This window comes from Cavia porcellus, unplaced genomic scaffold (assembly GCF_034190915.1).
Source record: "Cavia porcellus strain 051 isolate PalLab524CR breed Dunkin Hartley unplaced genomic scaffold, mCavPor4.1 scaffold_5, whole genome shotgun sequence".
NCBI classification, from domain to species: domain Eukaryota; kingdom Metazoa; phylum Chordata; class Mammalia; order Rodentia; family Caviidae; genus Cavia; species Cavia porcellus.
In genome coordinates this window covers 67,116,490-67,135,176 of record NW_026947488.1, presented here as the reverse complement: position 1 = coordinate 67,135,176, position 18,687 = coordinate 67,116,490, and the positions used below count along the sequence as shown (strand labels likewise).

Sequence of the window (18,687 nt, the reverse complement as noted above, 5' to 3'; positions counted from 1 at the left end):
GCAACCAGGATTTTAAAATCTTGGTGTATGTATTCTCAGGAATAGTCTGATCTAACAAATCTAAAGCAACAAAATCGAGTGGGTTGTTTTTGAAAACACTAGTGGTTTTGTTTGCGTAGCACAAAACACATGCGTTTGTGGCTAAATTTTGTGGACCCATTATTTGCGTGAAAATTTAAGACTCATTTTTTCATCTATAAGGCTTTTGGAAGGACAAGGAAGAGCTAAAGAAACTGAGGCAAAGTGAAATCGTCTTCAAGCCACAAAAGACATGGGAAGACTACAAAGTGAATATGGAAAACTGGGTGAAAGCGGTGAAGCGCTCCATGAATTGGTACAGCAAGGTGTGACCCCGGATGAACTGGTCCAGCTGCGCACCGCGGGGATGACGCGGCCATGGTCCCAACACTGAAGCTCCAGGGAGGAAAAGTGTTGCCCTTTGAAAAACAAACAAAAACCTCTCACTTTAAAAAATCTACACCTTGGTAAAATTAATAAGGCAGCAATACCTCAGAACTTGACATGTCGTTTTCTATCAAAGTCCAAAGGCCTTTTGCCATTTCCAACTGTATTTTCCTCGTCCTAGGGCCCTCCTTTTTGATGCAGGGCTCAGTGGTGCACAGAACACAGTTGGTTAAGATCTGGGTGCTAATAACTGTCGGCAAGCACCATCTACCTTCTGTTCCAAAATTATGTGAAAAGTGTTTCTTGCATTTATTGACATGGGCTGTTTGAAACTCAGAATAGCTGAAAAGCAAGAATAACTGAGAAAATGTGGAATTTTGAAACTTTAGTATTTTATATTTCAATGTTATACCCAGATATAAGTTCAGTATGTCCCTCTCAGATAAGCATATTAGATAGTGCTTTCTTTTATTGGGCATAAAGACATTGCCTTAATTTTACCTTGTTCAACCAAATCCGAACTTTTTTATGTTGAAAAGCTGTTATTAATTAATGAACTAAAAAGAGTATTGGTTTTTAAGAAACAATTCTTATTTTCCTTCTCAAAAAACATTTCTCTTAGAAACTTCTGGCTAAAGTATAACTTGTTTTTTACAAAGTGCAAGTAGTTATCATAAATCTTGCATTTCTTCTCCTGTTCTGTTCTTAGTTTGAAGATGGCTACACAAGTGCCCTTTGTTTTAAAGTGCCTAATTGACAGTTTAATTTGAGGAAGTTCCCATAATTTATTACTAACTTAAAAACTGCCTATGTGGGGGTATTTTACTTGTTAGTTTGTCTGGTTTTCTGTTTGTTTGCTCATTTCTTTTGTTTGTGGCAGTTCTGGGATTGAACCATGGGCCTCATGCATGCTAGGCAAGTGCCCCCTACTGTGGGATACCTCAGTTCCACTATCCTTTAGTGTTTGTCCAGTCTGCTCACTGTTCTGAAATGAGCAACTGTGCAAGAGGTGACAGAAGGGCCAGCAATGTGCCCACACTAATGGTTTTCCTGTAGCCCCTGAGCCAGAGACCCTGAGGACCAGGGACAGCCTCCTACTTTCAAATCTTATTGCTAAAAACAATGTAGAAGAAAAGCCTTTGAAACTGTCCTAAAGCAGTTGAGAGCTCCAGCCTGTTCTTGTGGTGTTTGCCCCTCCCTCCATTTGGATTTGCATGCATGAATGAATGAATTGATTTTCCTTTCTGCCAAAATTGCTCACACAAAGTCTCTCTGTCTCTCTGTTCCTCTCTCTCTCTCTCTCTCTCTCTCTCTCTCTCTCTCTCTCTCTCTCTCTTTCTCTCTCTCTCTCTCTTTTGAGGCACGGTCTGGTTCAGATTGGCCTTGAGCTCACTGTGTAGCCCAGCCTGCCCTCAAACTCATGGTGATCCTGCTATCTCAGCCTTCTGAGTGCTGTGCAGTCACCTGGCTGTTCACATATGGTCTTACAGTTGTAGATGTACTTATTAGAAAATGATGTAATTAGAAGAAGGACTGTTTCAAGGAATCATTTTGTTCTTGTCATGTAGTCCATTTTGTTGTCAGATATGATAGAAAAAGCGATCAGATTATGTTTCTGCAGTTACATTTCAGTGACTTACAATTATCTTTTTTTTTTTTTTTAAATAATGTATCTTCTTTAGTTACTGAAATTTTCTAGGGTGGAGTCATTGCAACAAATATATAGAACTCTATTAAGATTTGGAAATAATGGGCCAGGGATTTACTTAACAGCACAGCGCCTGCCTGGCAAGTGTGAGGTTGTGAGTTTGATCCCTGGTACAAAAACAAACAAAAAAAAGATTTGGAAATAAGCTGGTTGTGGTTGGCACACACCTGTAATCCCAGGACAAGTAGGAAGAACCTGAGTTAGAAGGGCTGCAATTTTGAGCTCAGCCTGAGCAATTTAACAATTTAGTGAGACTCTATCTCAAAAGTTAAAAAACATTTAAAAACATTTTTTAAGGCAAGTAGTTCAGGCTGACCTAGAACTTACTATATAGCCCAAGATAGCCTTGAACTTACCATAATCCTCTTGCCTCAGCCTCCCAGATGCTGAGATTATAGGCTTAAGCCATAATACCTAGCCAAAAAAAATTTTTTTTAAGGGCTGGCAGTATAGCTTAGGGTAGTATAAGGCCCTAATTTCAATCCCCATACAAAATAAATAAGTAAATATCTGTTATATAATGTTAGAAAATAGCTCTAACTGAATATCTTTGGAATTGAGCATTTCCCTAAAAATCAAGTGGCTGAGCTAGGTATGATGGCACAAATCTATAATCCCAAGACTATAAAGCTGAGGCAGGAGGATCACAAGTTCAAGGCCAGCCTGTGCAGCTCAGGAATATACTGTTTCAAAATTTTAAAAGGGCCTGGGATGTAGTTCAGTGGTAGAGCAACCCTGGGTTTAGTCTCCAGAACACCCAACCACATGGTGGCTCTTTTTTTTTCTTTTGTGAATCTAGAAACTAACCTCTTACTTTTAGTAATTAGAACATTTTTAGTGACAAAGTTGAATAAATCTTTTGTCTGATTTAACCAAAATCAGAAATACTGTGACCCTTGTTTTTGCAGAGTGTTTGTTTTTTGTACTGGGGATCAAACTTAGGACTGTGCGCTTGCAGGACAGGCATTTAATGCCGCCGAGCTAAAGCCCTAGCCCCTGTTTTTGCAGTTTTATTAACAGTTATTCAAAATCAGTTGAGCAAAAAAATTGCCTTTCCCATCTGTCAAGTTTATATTTTATTTGTATGCTAAATTTGCAGCTTTTATAAAATGTGCTAACTCTTCTATGTTTTATTTTCCCATTAATGGAGCTGTTAAATATTTTTACTAGGTCTCCAGCAGTCCCAATAAGGAGAATGAAATGCTACAAAGTATATTTTAAAGTGGTATGGTTTTTTGGTTTTTTTTAAGCCAGGGTCTCACTATGTTGTCCAGGCTGGCCCTGAACTCAATATGTAACCCAGGCTGGCCTCAAACTTGTGGCAGTTCTCCTGCCTCAGCCTCTCAAGTGTAGAGATTACAAGTGTGCACCACCATTCCTGACTTTATTCTAGAGACTTACTGACTTTTAAATCTTATGTTTCCAACTATGATGTAGCCCCTAGTCTCACCATTGATATTTTAGCCTAGATAACTCTTGGTTTTGGGGTGGTAGGATGTTTAGCAGAATCCCTGACCTCCATGCTTCGGCTACCAATAGCATACTTCTAGTTAGTATGGCCAAAAATGTCTCCAAATAGTGCCACTAAAGGAGGCAAAATTCATCCCCAATTAAGAACCACATATGCAGGCTGTTAGAGGGAAACTGAGGTCCCTGAATATAGTCATGTTCCTTTTCTCAGTCCTTCATTTTACCCTAGGAAGTGGGTTTTAGAAAAAAGGTAGTATTTTATTTTATTTTTAATGGGTTTTTTCTTTTCCAATCAGATTTCATTGTTAAATTTTAGATATACATTGTGATCACATTCGCTGCAGAGAATTAGTACCTATGCATGATTTATTTGTTTTTTTCCCATTCTGAAAAGGTAGTGTTTTAAAAATAAACAGGGTTTCTTCTTTGCTTGTCAATGAGACAAAATTATAAATACAGTTCATGTTATAGTCTTTTTCCTGCTTCTGGTGCTAGGGATCAAACTCAGGGCTTCAAGCCTGCGAGGCGAGGCCTTTGCCGCTGAGCCGCACTCCCAGCCTGCATTCATTCCCTACCATTTGTGTCCAGCCACCCTCAGTGCCACCTCTGCAAGCCTCTGAGGTCTTAATTAGTAGGCCTGTGACTTCAGTGTAGGATTTCTGTATTCTGCAGATCATGTGTGATTGGATCTGTTTTCCTGCTTCCCTCTCCTCTCTGAATAAAGGAAACAATGGTTTTTCCTACCTCCTTTGTGCAGATTCCCTAGACCAGAAGCTCTGAGAGCACAGGCCCTGCCTGCTCCCCCACAACCCAACACTGCCTTCACATGGGTGGGGTGAGGTTTCACTTTTATACTCTTGAGTGCACCTTTGTTGGCAAGTATGTTTTGATGTTATATATATTTGTTTATAAGGCGCTGCTTACATTTGTTGTAAGTAAAATGTGTATTAGTTTGAGGATGACTGTGTTATGAGACCTAAGATCCTCATATTGCTTATTTAAAATTTCTTTATATGTCTGCATGTTTACAAATGTATTTGTGTAGATACAGTTTAAATCCACAATTGCACATAATTATATTAATTTTTCTTTTGGTGCTGGTGACCAAACTGAGGGCCTTGCACATGCTAAGCATGCACTGTTACCACTGAGCTACCTTACCCCCCCAGTTATATTAATCTTTGAGGGTATTTGAAGACCTAGTATTAATGGCTTTTATGTAGTTGACTGTAGATGATGAACAGATTGAATCTTAAAGAGTGCTAGACATTCTGATGATATAGAAATATCCCCTTCTGCAAAGCACTTACCATAAGAATTAATCTTTAATTTAAAATAGTGCAGCTGGGGCTGGGGATTTAGCTCAGCGGCATAAGTGCCTGCCTTGCAAGCAGGCAGTCGTGAGTTCGATCCCTGGTACCAATAAAAACGAAAAAGACAAAAAAAAAAAAAAAAAAAAAAAAAAAAATAGTACACCCTAGGAGTCTGGCAAAAATTGTGTAGTTACTTTGAGGGAAGGTTTAACTTTACTGTGCCTTGGAGTCTAGCAATTCTAGAATCATCCTAGGGAGAGTTTAGAAGCCTTGGATCCACTCTAAAGGATTCTGGGTTCTTTTGGGAAAATTAGATCATGTTTCTCAGGTCAGAATTAAAAGCCCCTAATATACATTACCTTAAAGACTTACCTGACCGCAGAATCATTTCTCAAATTCCCCAAGCCAAATTACCAATCTGGTACAAATCAGCCAAAACATCAAGTAGGTGATTCAGAATTATAGTTTGTTTGTTTGTTGAGCCATAAATATTTTAACACCAGCATCACAGAAGAATGTGCCGGGCATGGTGATTGTGTATCTGTAATCCCAGCATTTAGGAGGCTGAGGCAGGAGGATTGCTGATACAGTTTGAGGCCAGCATGGACTACATAAGTGAGTTCAAGGCCAGCTCAGCCTGCACTAATAGACTCTGTCTCAAAAATAAATAAATAAAATAAAAATAAAATCACAGGTGCAAAAAAAAATCACAGGTGCTATTGTCACCATATCCCTTGAGACCTTTCGCCCACAGGAATGTGGGAAGGGTAGAGATAGGAGCCTACAGAATCTGGTATTTCTGAAATTTTTACTCTATCTCTACTGTTCTTCTTCCCTTTATTAAAATTTGGTTTTTTATAAAATGGTGTATCTAGATAAATAACTTGCTTAGAAAAAATGACATAGGGATTCCATTTGAAGTGATGATTGTCGTGTAGCTTAATGGTGGAACAATTGCCTAGTAAGTGCAAGGCCTTGGATTTGATCCTTAGCATTGCCAAAAGCCAAAAAAAGTCCTTTCAAGAAACTTGAAGTGGTTTCCCGAGTGGCTGTACCATTCTACATTCCTACCAGCAGTGTATGAGTGATCTAATTTCTCACATTCTCACCAGCATTGGATGTTGTCGCTATTTTTAGTTCAGCCCTTCTCATAACTGTGTAATGCTATCTCGTCGCTCCAATTTGCGTTTCCCTATGATATTGAATATTTTTGTGTGCTTTTTGCCATCCATTTGTCCTCTTCAGTGAAGTTTCTGATATTTTGCCAATTGAATTGTTTGCTAAATGAGCCATATCTTAGTACATAGATATTTATGATTGTTATATCTTCTTGGATTGTTACCTTTACAAAGATGTAGTGACCTCTCTTAATAAGTCTTGGCTTGAAATCCACTTTGTTTGTAAGTAGAATAACTACCGCTCTTTTCCAGGTTCCTGTTCCATGAAGTATTTTCCATCTTTTGAGTGTCTATGAATTTCTTTTTTAACTAAATGTTTTTCTTGTATGCAGCATATTGTTGGATCTTGCTTCTTGATCCATTCTGCAGGTCTTTCTCTTTTGATTGGTGAATTGAGACCTAAAGGGACCATATTTTTAAATTTTTAAAAATCAGTCCAGTGACTTCAGAAGTCATTATGTGAGCTGGACATGGTAGCATATGCTTGTAATCCCAATACTCGAGAGACTGAGGCAGGAGTATTGCCATGAATTCAAGGCCAGCCTGCCCTACAAAGTGAGACCCTGTGTCAGGGGAAAAATAAATAAATAAAAGTCGGATTTTTCAGATCCTTCCAGGCAAAATGTATACAGATTTTGAACATGATTTTATAAATGATTTTATAATATATTGAGCAGAAAGGTTCACCTATATCTTTTCTGCTCACTATAGGGTGTGGTACTAATACTTTTGTATAATAGCAAAAGTTTCAAAGATACCTTTACTTAGAATGTTAAGGAAGTATGTACAGCTTACATATTTTGTACATAGCTGTCATCATATTCTAATCTTATGCAAAATATCTGATTTGTGTAAAGGTTTCAGAATGATTTTGTGGAAAATTAGGAAATTTCCTTTTTGTGCAAGATAGTAAATATAGATTCTAATTCATATGCATCAGTAAATTTATAATCTATGTACTTAATATCCTTAATGATTGTCAACATATTAGTTATTAAGAACCACACAAACCATTTTATTTTAGAAATTTCCAGTTTTTATTTTTTTCATTTTGTTCTTTAACTTCTGAAAAATGAAAACGTTTGTTTTGTGTACTTTTAACAGTTATCAACTGCAGATTTTAATTACAACAACCAGTTGACTCTTAATTTGGCCTCTGAATCTCACCTCCATGTTGAGGTTCCTTGGTTGGCTGGCCCACACAAACCATTTTTAAGATCTGCAGGTACAGGATTGCCACTAGCACTAGAAATGCTTTTCATGAGCATATAAATTTTTCACTCATTGTGTGGTCTATTTGAACTTAACTTTTGCTTATTTTAATTTTACCTGGGCTCCCTCTGCACTAAAGGAGATTGAATCCAGAGCCTCAAACCCACTATATAAACACTGTCCCGCTAAGCTATTTGTCTTGGTTACTTTTCTCTCATTGCTGAGACAAACATCCAACACCCAAGTTTTTGGATTTTTCAGTCCATAATCAGCTGGCTTCAAGGTAGGATAGCATGGCAGTGGGGCAACACTTCAAGGCAGCAGCCTTAGCAAAAGGGGGAAAACCAAGCCTCTTCTCCTCCTTTATATTGTACACAGGACACCCCAACACCCCAGGCAAGTGAGGCACTCACAAAATCTCTGTGCCCTCCTCTTGCACAGGATGAGGATATTTACAAAGTAAGAACCTTGGCTTCCTGCTGAGTCTCTCAGTTAAAACTTAAACTTATCAAGTTTAACACAGTATATCAACCATAACACTATTCCACCAGCCCTTTAAAAATTTTTTTTTGTGACCAGGTCTCTGTAAATTGCCCAGGCTGGCCTCAAACTTGGCGTCTGCCTGCCTTAGCTTGCCAGCTAACTGGAATTACAGGTGGATGCCACCACTGCCAGCTTAGGTGAGAGCCTAGCATGTCTGAGGCCCTGGGTTCAATCCTTAACACCACAAAAAGAAAAAGTCACAGAGAAAGAAGCGTATGTTTTTTGTTTGTTTGGAATTATATCGAACTCACAACCACACGCTTGCAAGGCAGGCACTTATGCTGCTGAGCTAAATCCCCAGCCCCTTTAATGACAGTTCTAACTGCAGGTAAATTTGGCCTTATTATAGTTAGACAAAAACAGATTTTGGAAACCTTGCCTCTTTAGATTCTTTTTAGACTTAATCTTTGTTGTTGTTGTTGTTGTTGTTGTTGTTGGTATCATGGATCAAACTCACGACCTCATGCTTACCAGGCAAGCACTTGAGCCACTGAGCTAAATCCCTAGCCCCTAGACTTATTCTGTATTTCATTCTTGTACAAATCAGAGAAGAGGGTTAATTCTTTGTGATGGGGAAAATATAATTTGTTGTGAAATTGTACTGTATTTTTAAATATTTTGAAAGATTATAAATAACTGGAGAAAAGTTAATTTCATATGTTAATATGGTAGAGTTAGCTTGGCAGCTATTAAAATCCTTTTTGAAAATTATAATCTAAAGTGATTGGGAAAGTACAGTGAAACAGTGGATGATTAATGTTGGTAAATTAAAACCATTTTAATTTTGTGTGTCTCGTTTATTGTTTTGAGTCTGTATACATACTTAGTGACATCCAAATGGTGAAAGAGTCAGACAAATAATCTGGTTAAATTCCCTGACTGCAGTGGAATTTTACTATTTCTGTGACTGTGGAATCATTTTATAGTAGGAAAATTGAAGAACGATAAACAGACATTTGAAAAAAGGAAATGGTTTGTCATTATTGTGTTTTCTTGTCAGTGTGTGTATGGTACTTGAGACCTTTGCACTGTGCTAAGTTTCCAGGCCTCTTTTAAAATATTTGTTTCTTTGTTTGCTGGAGACAGGTATTGCTATGCAGTTCTGTCTGGCCTCAAACTCAAGCTGGCCTTGAATTTACAGCAATCATCCTTTCTCAGCCTCCCGAGTGCTAGGATTGTAGGCATATGCCACCACACCTGGCACCGATTTTTAAAATTTTGAGACAAGGTCTCATCAGGTTCACCAGGCTGTGTTTGAACTTACAGTCTTCTTGCTTCAATTTCCCAGGAGTGCTGGGATTACAGGCATGTGCTACCCTACCATGTCTGGCGTATTGTTTTTTTTATTCCAAGAACATTAACCTAAAATGAGCATTATGGAGATTATGATGATCATTAGGTGGAGCTGACTTTCCTAAGTTTATTTGATTATATATAGCAATAATTTTTTTTATTTTAACAAAAAAGAATAAAAACGATGATTCAGAATTTCAAAACAAAATAATAGAAAATTAACACTAGTTAATATATTGCATATTATCTTCAAAGTAAAATGATCAAAACAAAGCACAAACTATCCTTTTTGATGAACTAGCAGATTAGTGTAACTATCTTGTATATATGTATACACGTGTATATATATTTATATATATACACGTGTATATATATTTATATATATACACACATATATAATCTTTTCCCTTTTTTTGTCCTTTCCCTGTATAGCAATATTTTTTTCAAATTCATTTTATTCAAGGATAGAAAAAAAAGAAAAAGGAGGAGAAAAAAACTACAACAAAATTTCAAAACACGTCAACCAGGGGGCAACAATGGTACATTGCACATTGTCATTCCCAAATCATTCACGTAGATCACATTCTTTCTCTTTGGTGAACTCAGAGAAATCAGTAGTTATAGCAATAATTTTAAAAATGGGTTTTATTTAAAGGAAACTGTAGGAAAAAATGATAATATCAAGTAATGATTTTTATTTTTAGAAGATTATAAGTCAGATGCTTTAGAGCTAGCAAATTTCCATTCCCTCACTTCCCATCTAGTTAGGCAAGAGCGTTTGCTTCCAGACTCCAAGGGGCTTTCATATCCTATTCCCAAATCCCCAGGAGCTCATGTTCTCTCCTTTCCAGAAAGCCAAGTCTCCGGCTGCATCCCAGTTTCATCACAAAACCCTGCAAACCCCAGCAAAATGTGAAACTCCTACACCCAAAGCTGTCAAGCTACACTTCCATGGTTTCATGGACACTGACTGAAGGCCTGGGACTTCGAGGCCGGAGATTAAGCCTTTGATGACTCATGACACAGTGAGCATCGCATCTTCATGCTTGCATGGGTTTTTCTGGCCTCTCAAGTCATATGCAGAACAGTCCAGGTTGGTGCTAGGATACCAGTGTTTTGTAGTACTGCTGAGGAACCACAGGTAAAATAAAGCAGAAAACCCTGAGTCTTTCATAAGGGGTTAGAAGTAAATCTGCCCAGTTTTTGCCCCAAGGAAATTATTTTTAATCTATTAGAGAGTAGAAAAATTTCCCTGTGCTTTGGAGGGAGACACCAGTTCTACTTTACAGCAGAGACCACAGGGCATCTGCTTGCTTTGCAAGCAGATATGAGATACCTTTGTAGATTTGCCTCCTAACATTAAATTCATTATCTTGATTGTGGCAATTGATTCATGAATATATACATTTGTCAACACATTTTAAATATGCACAGGTAAAGATGAGTCAGTTACACCCCAGTGCCCCTGAGGGGAACAAAGTCTTGCTATTCAAATATGTCATTGGAACCTGAAATCTCAACATGACATTTTGAGAAAAGCAGAATTTCAGGTCTTCTATGAATAAGAATATATATTTTAATAAAATCCCCTAGTTTTTAAAGCCTTTTTTGGACATAATTTTAGATTATAGGAAGTTGTAGAGTACAGAGCCTCCCGTCCCCCAGTTATCCCTAGTTAATACCTTGTATAACCACAGTACAATTATCCAAACCAGGGAATTTACAGATACAGTAATTAACTATATTAACTAATTACAGATACAGTAGTTAACTATATTAACTAATCTATAGACTTTACTTGAATTTTTCTAGGTTTTTTTTTTTTGGTACCAAGGATCGAACTCATGACCTCACTTGCGAGGCAGGCACTTATGCGCTGAGCTAAATCCCTGGCCCTAGTTTTCTCTTTTTAACACATTTTATTTGGGTAGCAGTCTGATCATATGTGGTCTAACAACACTCAACTAATAACTATAATCATATGTTAAAGATTGGTCTTCAGACTTTATAGCCAATAATGCCATGGTAGCCTATGATCTCTCCAACTTAAAAGCACACTCTTCAGTGGTCACCAAAGCATTCAGCACAGTTTCCTTAATTGTGAGCTATTTTTTTTTTAATTGTGAGCTATTTGAAGCTACTATTTTTTTTTGTTTTGTTTTTTTCTGTCTTTTTGAGACAGGGTCTCACTGTGCAGTTCAGGCTGGCCTTGAGCTCACTTTGTAGCCCAGGCTGGTCTCGAACTCGAAACGATCCTCCTGCCTCAGCCTCCCGAGTGCTGGGATTGAAGCTACTAGTTTTAACCACCATTGGCCCCTTTTTAAAAAGCTCTGACTAGCTATAGAGAAGGTGGCAGGGGTCAAAGGAACAGGTTCCCTCACCACAGTGCCAGAATGTGGCCAGCTGAGGTTTTGAGAAAGGCACAGCAGCCTTCCTCATTGTGAGGGGCCTTTTTACAACCTTAGGGACCAACTTGGCCTTGGTTCGAGGGCGAATGGCACATCTCCCCATGCCCAGCAGCCAGCATGCTGAATGTGACTCTCCGAGAAATTGATTTTAGGGTGAGGATACTGGGGGTTGATACTTGTTCTAGTTAAGTGCCCTATTACAGGAAACTGAATGTTGCCTATTTTCTGACAAATATCCCTTTTTCTGCTTCAGAATCCAATCCAGGATCTCATGTACTTAATTTTCATGTCATCCTCGTTTCCTCCAATCCGACAGTTCCTCAGCCTTTCTTCTATGACATAGAAGTTTTTGAAGAGTACTGATATTTGTTTTATTAGAATAGCTCTCAGTGCTCACTGGAATGTTGTTTTCTCGTGACTAGGTTGAGTCTACATTTTTGTTAGAAGTGATGTGGTTCCAGTGCATCCTATCATGAAGCTGTATCTGTATGAATTATTACTGGCGATGTTAACCTTGGCCAACCAACTGAGGTGGTGTCTGCCAGGTTTTTTCACTAAGTTTACTGTTTTCCCCTTCATTATTAGTAAGAGTCTTGTGAGGAGATGGCTTTGAGAGCAGGTAAGCATCTTGGGTGCCAGTTAGGCAGTATGATGCATGTCTGTAGTCCTAACTACTTGACACACTGAGATGGGAGGATTGCTTGAGCCCTGGAGTTTTGGACCAACTCAGGCAAACTAATAAGACCTCGGCCGAAGGAAAAGAAATTCGGTATGCTGTCACACTTCCCTTCACTAGTTTAGAGTTTATGGATAGTTCCTTCTTGCAGCAATCATTCTTGTGGTTTGCATAGTAATGATGACTTTCTATTTCTACTGCTTTACATTTATTTCCTGGAATTCTGTACAGAAGAGCTATCTCATTTTCCACTTGTTATTCAGTGATCTCAGTGTTGGTCGCCTTTTGCCCCCCTTCACGTCTTGGTCTACTCCCAATCCTCATTGGGAGACTGAATCCAAGGTACTGCTAAGCTTCACTCCCAGCCCCTGATCTACCTTTTAATTCCAGCTGTTATTGCAGCAATCAGCTCCCCAGTTGTAACATGACAGCCTCTGTTTCACCTTACTTTATTGCATCTGTTTTTTGAGCTGAGATTTCTCTGCCTCTCACCATGAAATGCTTGTCTGAACATACTCTGATGTTTTCATTCATATTCAAACCTGAAGTGCTAGAGTGTTGATACCTTACTGCACAGTGTTATGATTTAGATCTAAAATGTCCCCCCAAACTCTCCCGTATTCAGAGGTGGGTTCTTCAAAGGTGGGTTTATGATTGGATCATGGGGGCACTATACTTGATTAATCCCCAAATAGATCCATAGCTAAATGTGCCATTGGCAAGTATGACCTGGTGGAGGAGGCAGGTCACTGGAGGTGTCACTTGGAAGGATGTCCCCCTTCCTTAGTCCCTCCCTTATCTCTCAGCTTCCTGGCCACCATGATGTGCATGGCTGTCCGTCACCAGTCCCTTCCACCATGTTTCTTCTGAAATTGTGAGCCAAAATAAAGCTCTCCTACTTTAAGTTGTTGGTGTCAGGTATTCTGTCCCAATAAGAAGGTGACTAAGAACAGTTTTTAAACAATGCAGCTGGGAACCAGCATGTAGATTTGCTCCTCTTGCACATCTCAAGGAGAAGTTCTGAAGTGTGCACTTCACAGGTGAGTTCCCTGCAGGCTGCAGCCTCAGGAAACTCCAGCAGCAATTATGTCACTGGCACATGCAGGGCTGCTTCTACCTTCTTTCATGTCTTTTTTTTTTTTAATTTTAAAGAGGGTAAGATTAAACATAACAAAACAGAATAAAAGAGATCATAAGGAAAAAATTTAAAGAAACACAGATTTCAAAGCAACTCCACTAGAGATCTTCACTGTCTATCTTATTGTCTCTAGTTTTCTTTCTTTCTTTCTTTCTTTTTTTGTCTTTTTCTTTTTTATCGGTACCGGGGATTGAACTCATGACTGCCTGCTTGCAAGGCAGGCGCTTATGCCACTGAGCTAAACCCTCAGCCCCTTGTCTCTAGTTTTCTTCCAAATAGTTGTCCCCATCTTCACACACATTGAATACATACTGAACATTATAGAACTAATCTAACCATAACTTGAGAAGTTTAGAAGTTTAACTAAAAGACCCAGCAGGGAGCCAGGATCGCACTTTGTAAATATCCTTATCCTGTGCAAGAGAAGGTAACAGAGATTTTGTGAGTGCTACATCCATCCTGGGAAGCGGGTGGCATGTGTACAATATAAAGGAGGAAAAGAAGCTTCTGCTCCTGCCTTGAAGTGTCACCCCTATGCCATGCCACTCTGCCTTAGAGCCAGCTGATTATGGATTGAAACCTCCACAAACAGTGAGACAAATAAACCTTTCTTTCCTTCATTTTGGGTGTCAGGTATTTTGTCCCAGCAAGGAGAAAAGTAGCCAAGACAACTAGTATTTGATGAATGAATACATAAGATGATCCCTTGGGGAAGAGGAAGGGAAATGTTGTCAATGCACCACCACTGAATTGCCTGAATAACTACCCAAAATAAGCTAAGGCAACTCGAAGTGATTCCATTTAGATTTAATGGGCAAAACTAGCCTTTCTACTATTTGGGAGTAGAGAGAAAATTTTAACTTCAGCTCTAAGGAAATAAAGTTAAATTTTGTGAGCTTTAAGATTCTTAACATGTTGTTGGATTAATAAAATTAATGAATGTTCATTACATTGCTAATGTAAAGATTAGTCAAATAAATTAACCCTTTAATGAACAGTCTCCAATACCATACTTGTGGCTCTTGGACATTTCAGGATGTAGCTACTATACCCGAATTTTTAAAACTATTTCTTTTTACTTTATATAAATTTCATTTAAATTAAATAACAACATAAGGCAAATAGCTACTATAGGATGTAGCACAGATCTAGATAATTAGCTAAATTATACTAAATGTCGTAATTTACTGTTTCTTAGAACAATGTGAAAGGAATATTAGTTATGCTTCAATATTAATTATACATGGAGCCAATAGTTTGGAAGGGTAGAAATATATCCTCAGGAGAAGCAGAAAGCAACAATTTTTAAAGAGGATCTGATCACTTTCTTGACTACTGTTGTGTCTAATATTCTTGAATTTTCATTTTTGGAAGCCAAAAATATATATAAAGATTTCTGTCAGGATGTTTATGAGGAAGGAGAACAAGCTAAGATCTGTGCATTGCCAGTTAAATACAGTGACTCTCACCTTTCTACTAATGTAAGTCCCTCTGGAAATGTTCACATATACAAAATGACATGTACAGGAATATTCATAATATCAAAATAGAAAAGAGGGTAAAAACCCAAATGTCTATCAAGAAGAGAGTTATTACATCATATTATCATTTTTACTTCAGTGGAAATGAACACCCATTTAGATATACCAGGTCAGATGGCTTTCAAAGGTAGTACTGAGCCAACAAGCAATGTGCAGATGAATAATAAATTTTGACCTGAAATATATACGTTCAAAACATGAAAAACTAAACAGGGTTTTGTGTAGAGACATGTATATTCCTGTTAACATTATAAAGAAAAATAAAGAAATTGTAAAATTTAAGATGTTATTTTGGTAAGGGGAACATAAAGGAACTCAACTGGAGAGGTGCACATAAAGTTCCAATAGTGTTAATTTTCTGTTTCTTAAAGGTAATGCATGAAAGTTTATCATTTTTTTCCCTCAGCTGTGCTAGGGGTCACACTTGGAGTCTTGCACATGCTAGGCAAGTGCTCTATCACTGAGTTGCATACCTCCAGCTTATACCTTACACTTGGATTGTATTCCTAGGTTTATTTATTTATTTATTGCAGCATTAGAGATCGAACCCAAGGGTGCTTTACTACTGTGCTACAACCTTAGTCTTTCTTATTGTTTATTTTGAGAAATCACTAAGTTCCCCCAGGCTAGCCTCAGACTTGTGATCCCCCTGCCTCAGCTTCCCAAGTAGCTGGGATTACTGGCAGACATGAATAAGATATTTTAACATAAGAGATCAGCTGACCATGGTAGCACATACTTGTAACCCCAGGACTCAAGGAGGCTGAGATAGGGAAATTGTGAATTAGAGCCTACTCTGGGAAATTTAGCAAGAACTGGTTTCAGAAAAAAGAAAAAGTGCTCAGGATGTAACAGTGACAAGATCTTGGGTTCAATCCCTAGTATCCCCACCTCCACCACAAAAAGGCTTGATATTGGGGCCAGGAAAATAGCTCAGCAGCATGGTGCCTGCCTGGCAAGTGTGAGATCCTGAGTTCAATTTCTGGTTCCAGAAAAAAATAAAAAAAAAATTTAAAAATTAAAAAAGGCTTGATATTATGAAGAGGTTACTTTTGTGAAGCACGATTGCAAAATCACTCTACTCCCCCAACTTAGTCCTTCCAGAAATGAACTAGGGAGAGACCACATCTGTTATGGTGATTGGGCTATATATACTAGGACAATCTGTGGAAGACAAAACCCTATAATGAACACTTTCAAGTATTCTTTTGTCAGTCACTGTATAGATTAGGTGTCAAAGAGGATTTAAAAAGCATGTCTGGAACTTTCCGGACAGCAGATCTTTCTTTGAGCTAAAAAGGTACCTAAAAAGACCTCACTACTGAAAGCATGACCTTAGGCCGGTGAGGCAGCACCAGCATCCTTTGGAAGCTTATTGGAAACAATCTGGTCCCACTTTATAGTATATATTGCAACAAAAGTTCCTCAAGTGATCCTCTGGCATATCGAAATTTGCCCTATAACTGCACCTGCAAAAAAAGCAGCATCCAGCAGAAGAGCAGCACGTGGAAATAACTCAGGTTTCACCTTTAACAACCATTTTCACAGCCTCTCTTTGTTGCTGACTCATGGCCCACGTGTTTACAAATAGAGAGGCTTTACTTATTCCTCTTTCCTCTTTTTTTAACTGTGTCAGGCTATGGCGCTCTCATCCACCCAACAATGACACTGAAAATGTACCAAGCTTCTCTTGAGGATATATGCTAGGGAACAGAATGACATAACTTATCTCAGGAGCTTACAGTCCCATGGAAGACTGATACCAAATGAACAACTGCATATTTAGGAATGTTAGAATGGCAAAGAGAATTTTTACCGTTAAAGAGCTAGAGATGGGGAATCAAGGGTAGGTTTCTGAAGAAAGTGTTACTTAGTAAACTTGGATGAGAAGGCATATGAAAGTGAGCTGCAGGTGAGCTGGGGGGGACCCTTCCCCACACAAGGAACACTAGTGAAGAGAGCTCTTTGGACATTGGTATTTGTTTCTGACATCTTTCACAGTTCTGTTTGTTTGTTTTGAGATGGGGTCTCCCTACCGAGTCCAAACTGGCCTTGAACTCCCTAGGTAGCCCAGGCTGGCTTTGAACTTGAGGCAATCCTCTTGCCTCAGCCTCCAAGTGCTGGGATTACAGGTGTGCACCACCATGCCTAGCCTCTTGTACAGTTTTTGGCACACAGCGTTTACAAGTGTTTGCTGAATCAGTAAGTGTGCCGCCACGTTTTGGACATCTACCCTCTGGCACTGGAGTGGTGGTAGCTTTCTTTCCTTTATCAAAGGAAATAAGATCCCTTAATGGGGAATGAGAAGAAAGACAGAAAGCTGACTAGTGTGCAAATTGCTAAATTGAAACATGAGTGGGAATGAAAAATTGATTTACATGAATTTTTTTCCCTGTAGCAACTCAACAATTTATTCTGTTCTGGAGAACTTTCAGTTTCTGGCTTCAAAACCAAGCTGTTCCTTCTTATTCTGAATTTCTTGCCTGCTGTGAAACTAGCATTCACTGTCTTTCACAGCATACTCTGATTAGGTCATGGAAATTCACAGCTAGATCAAACTAGTATATGGAAAATTTGAAACTTTCATTGCCTATTTTACTTTATGGCAATTGAAGCTATTATGAAACACTGATTTTGAAATCTTTTTTTCAAAACCAATACTATAGAATAATTGCCATCATTTGTTCAACACCTACTATTGTTCAACACCTCACAAAAGCCTCAAATTAACTCTGCAAAAGGCAAGCATATAAAAAATGCCAAATATCAGTGATTTCATATGGTTCAAATAAAAATTGTCTTCAAACTGTCACCTTAGAAAGAAGTTATAGCTATAATCTTATCCCAAAATTAATATGAGTTTTCTATACAGATAAAGCTTTCCTTATAGACCTCCCAAATCTGGGAAGAGTTACAGTTCCTTGACAACATCTACTACTTTCCCCACATTAACCCAAGCACTTTGTGTCTACTTTCAGTTATGGTCGTTGATATTTCTTTCTTTTTTTTTTTTCCACACAGTTTCTTCCCAGGTCGTTGATATTTCATATTGGAGTGGTTTTTAGTACTTCTCCCTGCTTGACTAAGTTCCTTGAGGATGAAGTTATTTTCCTACCCTTCTAATATTTGTATCTTTTGTGTGTAGAGTGATAAATACGTGTTAAATAAAAGAAATATAATACCTTAACGAAGTTTCTTGTGAAGACTACATCTTTATTGATTTGCTACTAGGTATTTGGGTTGTCAACTTGAATGGCTTGAGAACCACCATTAGTTTAAAAAAACACCATTGGTGAAGCACACTACTGGGTGTGTTTGGTTGGTCATGATCTTTGTCCCTTGTCCCTTCCTCTTTGATGCTTACTCTGTTTCCTAGCCACCACGAAGTGAGCGGTGTTGTTCTGCCATGCCCTTTTGTCACTATATTCCTGTCTTGCAGCCCACGGACAACGGAATGAAACCTCTGAAACCAAGAGCCAGATTAAACCTCTCCTCCTTTAAGTTGTGATGTTGGGTATATTCTTCCAGCAACAGGAAAGTGGACTAATACACTGGAACTGTAATTGCTCCATTGGGGTTTTTCTGCATTTTAGAATGTGTGTGTGTGTGTGTGTGTGTGTGTGTGTGTGTGTGTGTGTTTTGTCTTTTTCCTTTTTATCAGTACCAGGGATCGAACTCATGACTGCCCGCTTGCAAGGCAAGTACTTATGCCGCTGAGCTAAATCCCCAGCCCTAGAATATCTGTTAACAAGTTCTGCATTTGGTATTTTGGACTCTGAGAACTTTATCTGTGAACAATTGT

The 18,687-nt window shown here is 38.4% G+C and overlaps 1 protein-coding gene across 2 annotated transcripts in view; it reads left to right on the top strand.

Annotated features, from left to right (window-relative positions):
• Gk5 (glycerol kinase 5) overlaps positions 1–8,799 on the top strand; it is a 65,276-nt gene extending 56,477 nt beyond the window's left edge. For both annotated transcript variants that reach the window (XM_013160029.3, XM_013160028.3), the window contains one exon: positions 202–8,799. In XM_013160029.3, the coding sequence (XP_013015483.1) occupies positions 202–247 (46 nt within the window). In that variant the 3' untranslated portion in view covers positions 248–8,799. The remainder of the gene's footprint in view (positions 1–201) is intronic.
• Positions 8,800–18,687: the final 9,888 nt, after the last annotated feature.